At 32.8% G+C, this 4628-nt stretch overlaps 1 protein-coding gene across 3 annotated transcripts; it reads left to right on the top strand.

Moving 5' to 3' along the window:
• The first annotated feature begins 227 nt into the window (after window positions 1-227).
• On the top strand, window positions 228-3207 carry LOC130241594 (B- and T-lymphocyte attenuator-like). Of its 3 annotated transcripts, none has more exons than XM_056473663.1 (7): window positions 228-395; window positions 547-610; window positions 1601-1946; window positions 2025-2069; window positions 2191-2316; window positions 2404-2444; window positions 2522-3207. In XM_056473663.1, exons 2-7 carry the CDS (start codon window positions 608-610, stop codon window positions 2828-2830), a joined length of 870 nt encoding a protein of 289 aa, XP_056329638.1. In that variant the 5' UTR covers window positions 228-395; window positions 547-607; the 3' UTR covers window positions 2831-3207. The 3 variants fall into 3 exon arrangements, with proteins under 3 accessions (XP_056329638.1, XP_056329479.1, XP_056329556.1); XM_056473504.1 differs by having other exon boundaries at window positions 1620-1946; XM_056473581.1 differs by having other exon boundaries at window positions 1620-1946; window positions 2206-2316.
• Window positions 3208-4628: the final 1421 nt, after the last annotated feature.

Below are 4628 nucleotides of genomic sequence, written 5' to 3' on the forward strand. Positions count from 1 at the left end.
TTTGCATTGTCATTTTCCACAAGGAGGTGCCATTGAGTTCATTTGAACTCAGTGTCTTTCTGTTTGTTCTGTCTGTTTCTCTGCAACATTTGCATGAAGGTTCAACCAACCTGGACAAGTTTCGAACAACCTGAAACCACAACACACATGCACACGCACACACACCACACACACACACACACACACACACTACATGAGATTTACACTCTCAGTGACGTAAGAAGATAAACCAAGAAGAACAACCAAGCGATACAGAGACAGACACAAAGACATTGAATAGTGAAAAAAGTTATAAAATACAGAGGTATTCTGAGAAACTACACAGGTGAAGAGCACGTATGATCCAACAAGGTGAAGATAAGAAGACAATAAAAGAAATGGAAGAAACAGAAATGGTGAGATGAACATAAAGGAACTTAAAATTTCAGCACACTTCCACTTCACTCTTGGTCTTTCTAATACACACACACTCATAACACAGTGCAGCTCTTTTTAAACACACATTGTCTGGTAAAACTTTCAATCATGAGTTATTTTTTCTTTCAGATCTTCTGTAATTTTGCTGTTTCTCTCCTACTGCTATCGCTTAGTGTTAGCGGCACCACAAATGGTAAGTATTCATCTGCTTTCTTATGCCCTATTACTGAATAATGTCAGTCAGTAATATATAAATTAATGGGATGGAACATTGTGGTCTGTGAATGGTAACACTTGTGGTATGTGTATGGTTTTGTGAACACTTAACACTTGCTATTTAACCTTTCACCTGACAAATAGTATTTTGTCCTGTGAACTTTTTTCTTAAGTCATACCATGATGTTTTGTCTTTTTATCAGCTAATATGTTGCAAGGAATCGTGCCATTTGACCGAATTTGATGTGGAAGGTTTTATTTTGAGTAGTAGTGGAAAGAAACAATGATATATTTTTAAAATCACATTATATATATATATATATATATATATATATATATATATATATATATATATATATATATATATATATATATATATATAGTTTTTGAGTACTCGATTCTTAGAATTCTGCACTCATTTACAGCATTATGCCTAAGGTAATTGGGGGTGCCCGGTGTTACAGAATATTAGATTTACTACAATAGTAAATAAGTTAAATAGTAAATAATGAATTAACACATGTCTATAGAGCGATGTAATTTTATTTTTGTATCGTTTTGTCTTGTAACTTAAACTTACATTCATTTTAAAGGCAGAAAGGCCTATAAATTTGTATTAATACTCTGAAAATTTTGTTGCAGCCAATAAGTTGAATTAAATTAACTTTACTAGCCAATTCAACTTACTTTAATTCAATTAAATAAAAACATCAAGATAAAATTAGCATAATTCAGAAATTAAAGTTGAAATCAATTAAATATATTAAAATCATCTTATTAAAATAAGTTAAAGCATAAAGAAAGAAAACATTTGCTGATCATGTATTTTTTAACAATGTAGCCTACTGTCTACACAAGTTAACATTATTGTAGTCTAATGAAGACTATAAACTGTATTATGAAAATGTTGGATGTGAAAATTACATGTATTGTGTTTTTAAAGTGGCGTTTGTTAATGCTGATGTAGTTTTGTTTTTTTCTTTCAGGGACTGAGCCGCAGTGTGTTGTAAAGCTGAAAGTGCCACGACACACAGTCTTTAAAGCTCGTATTATGACAGAGCTAAAGATAAACTGTTCTGTAACTCATCTTGGATGTCAGAGGAACCTAAAAATCTCATGGTGCAAAATCTATGGAGATGACTGTAAAGCTTTAAATCACTCAGATGACATAAAATATGAGTTGAAGAATACAGCAGAGCATGAAAGAATGGCTTTCCTGATTTTCCAGAACATCTCAATAGAAGATATAGGTTCATACAGATGTAAAGAGGGTGACATGTCTGTAAGTCATACTATTAATGTTACTGTTACAAGTAAGTAAAATTTAAACATTTACACATTTCATTGAATAGAAATATGAAATGTACTACAATATTCTACTGCGTTTTCAGAAGATAATGGCGAAGATGAAGTTATAAACAATCCAAGTAACAAAAGTAAGTGCATAATCAAAACCGGGCATAAAATGATCAACTGTATAACTTTGTTAATTTTAATATATAGGGCTAATGTATACAGCAGGTATTTATATTATTTTTGTTTAATGTACTATAATAGATGATTCTAATACAGTTCCAGAAGATGGTCTGCAGTGGTTGTGGCCATATGTGTACATCTGCAGTGGAATAGCGGCACTGGTGATCATCATTATAACCATAACATTATTTGTCTTCGGATACCAAGGTGAGTGGGCTATAATATGCAATAAAATCTAAACTTTATGCTACAATAAAATTATTTCATTAGTTGTTGTGTCTGTTTTTTCCGCAGACACAAAATCCAAAACAGAAGAAATGACAAATAAAAATCAGGTATCCTTAATTTCGGTCTACAATCTTTTGTCCCCTTTGTATCCACTGATTTTTATTTTTAAACGGCTCTTTTTCAGTACATGGAAACTCAAAGTAGTGACCTGCTTCCTCCTCCTCTTCCTCATCCCCGTCATGACACTCGTTCTCCTTCGCACCAGAGAGGCTGTGCTTCAGATCGTGGCTCTGAAATTCCAGCTGTCAGAGGAACATCATCAGCTGGAAAAGTCAAAGAGAGAAGCCATCACACTGTCAGCGCAGAAAGAGGAGAAGACGATAATGCTCTGGTCTATGCCTCTTTGAATCACCAGGCTGTGTCAAAAGTGCCGAGAAAAACTGCAAGACAAGAACCAGAACCTTCAGAATATGCTGCAATCCGATTCCGGTGATTTCAAGGATTGTTTACTAAGACACTTAAAAAAAAAGACTATTGAGAAATGACCAGTTGGGAAAAATAAGGCAAGAGGGAGCAAGAATCCATGTTTTTGGACACTTCTTTATTTTGGATCATATGACAGCAGTTGATTGCCGTTATATTAAAGGACTTGCATGCATTAACAAAAAACATTTCTCACGTTTGCAAAAATAATTCAAGCTCTCGATACTGCCTTACTAAAATACATCTAAACAATTATAATAACATTATTGTGGAATATGATGTTGCTGATGATGCTGACATTAATAAATCACCCAGTAAATAACAATGGCTTGTACAATGGATCACCATAAATGTAACTTTCTGTGTTATTAAACATTAGAACGGAAATTTTATCTTTTGATGTGTTATTGATTCATATAATAAACAGATGCTGATTAAGGCCTGTTCATGCCTAGACAAATATTCAAAATTGGGAACATTCTTATGTCTTTTATATCACATTGCTAAGAAAACAGGCCGATAATAAGATAATAAGACTTTGGTCACAAGCCTAAAGCTGTTGCAGTTGCGTATACAGTTTTACAAGACAAAATTATAATCATTTCCCAAGGGTGTTTAACAGAGCAAGGACAGTTTTCTGCAGTATTACCTATTATATTTTTCTTTAAGAGTGAAATCTTAAAAAAAAAAATTCTATACACAAAATATTTCTTATAAACAGCAATTGGGAAATATTTAAACAATAATTACAATTTTACAGGAGAACTAATAATGTCTGAATGGTGGTGTTTAATAAACATCAAAGCAAATAGAAAAAAATCTGAACTACAGTTTGGAAACAAATGTTGTATTTTCTGTTAAAAAATAAGCTTTTGACAGAAATTTGGATCTACTTTTAGACAGAGAAATAGTCTTTCATTCAGACGTTCATCCATTTGTTTACTAACTAATTTTGTCTAAACAGTCACATGTCAAAATCTGATTTAATTTTTGTGTCAAACATTTGGGTTGCTGCAAAGCAACAGTTATGAACTGTCACCTTTTAGGATTTCCAAAATTTGTCTCAGAGGAACATCTAATCGCCTTAATCATACAGTGTGAGCAGGGCTTAGAAGACTTTAGATTTAAAGTCCAGTTTCTGCAGAGACCACAACTCTTACCAGCAGAAAAAACAATTGCTGTAGGTAACATTTTATTTTGATGGTCCATTTGAGTATTAGTTGACTGCTTGCTTAGTATCTGTTGTTACTGCTCCTTCAACAGAGATTTAACTGACTATAAGAAACTTTGGAAGTACATGTCAACTTAAACTAACCCTAAACCCAACCTAACAGTTTACTTATAATCTAATGAGAATTAGTTGACATGTAGCTGAAATGTAACAAACGGACCACCTAATTAAAGTGTGACCATGCTTTATATTGTTATTGTTATAACTGTGGTGTGGACTTGAATGAGAATAACAATGATTATTACATGTCAATTGTTTTCTTTATGGGTAAAGTCCTTGGTGTGAACAGTTGACTGATTGTGATTATGCCATTTTGGGAGGCAAATCAGTCAAATTGATAGGCATTTGTATTATTGGGAAGGTAAAAAAAAGTTCACAGTGTGGATTTTGCGCATGTTTAAGTCATGTCAATTTAACTCTGAGTTGTTCTTTATACGTATTATGAGAATCAAAAATAAAAATTAGGCCTTTTTGTTTACATAATCACACTTTTATGGTGGAGAGTAAGTTTTTACCATAAAATATATTTTCTTGCAATAATTGCAAAAGTCCATTCGGACACTGTAAGACCAACAGT

Source organism: Danio aesculapii, chromosome 1 (genome assembly GCF_903798145.1).
Source record: "Danio aesculapii chromosome 1, fDanAes4.1, whole genome shotgun sequence".
NCBI classification, from domain to species: Eukaryota; Metazoa; Chordata; class Actinopteri; order Cypriniformes; family Danionidae; genus Danio; species Danio aesculapii.

Excerpts from the sequence above, each read along its gene's own strand:
- LOC130241594 (XM_056473504.1), top strand. The coding sequence starts at position 339 with ATGATCCAACAAGGTGAAGATAAGAAGACAATAAAAGAAATGGAAGAA. Across the intron at positions 396-546 it reads AAATGGAAGAAACAGAAATG|ATCTTCTGTAATTTTGCTGT; the intron begins GTGAGATGAACA and ends TTTTTCTTTCAG. Across the intron at positions 2,445-2,521 it reads AAATGACAAATAAAAATCAG|TACATGGAAACTCAAAGTAG; the intron begins GTATCCTTAATT and ends GCTCTTTTTCAG.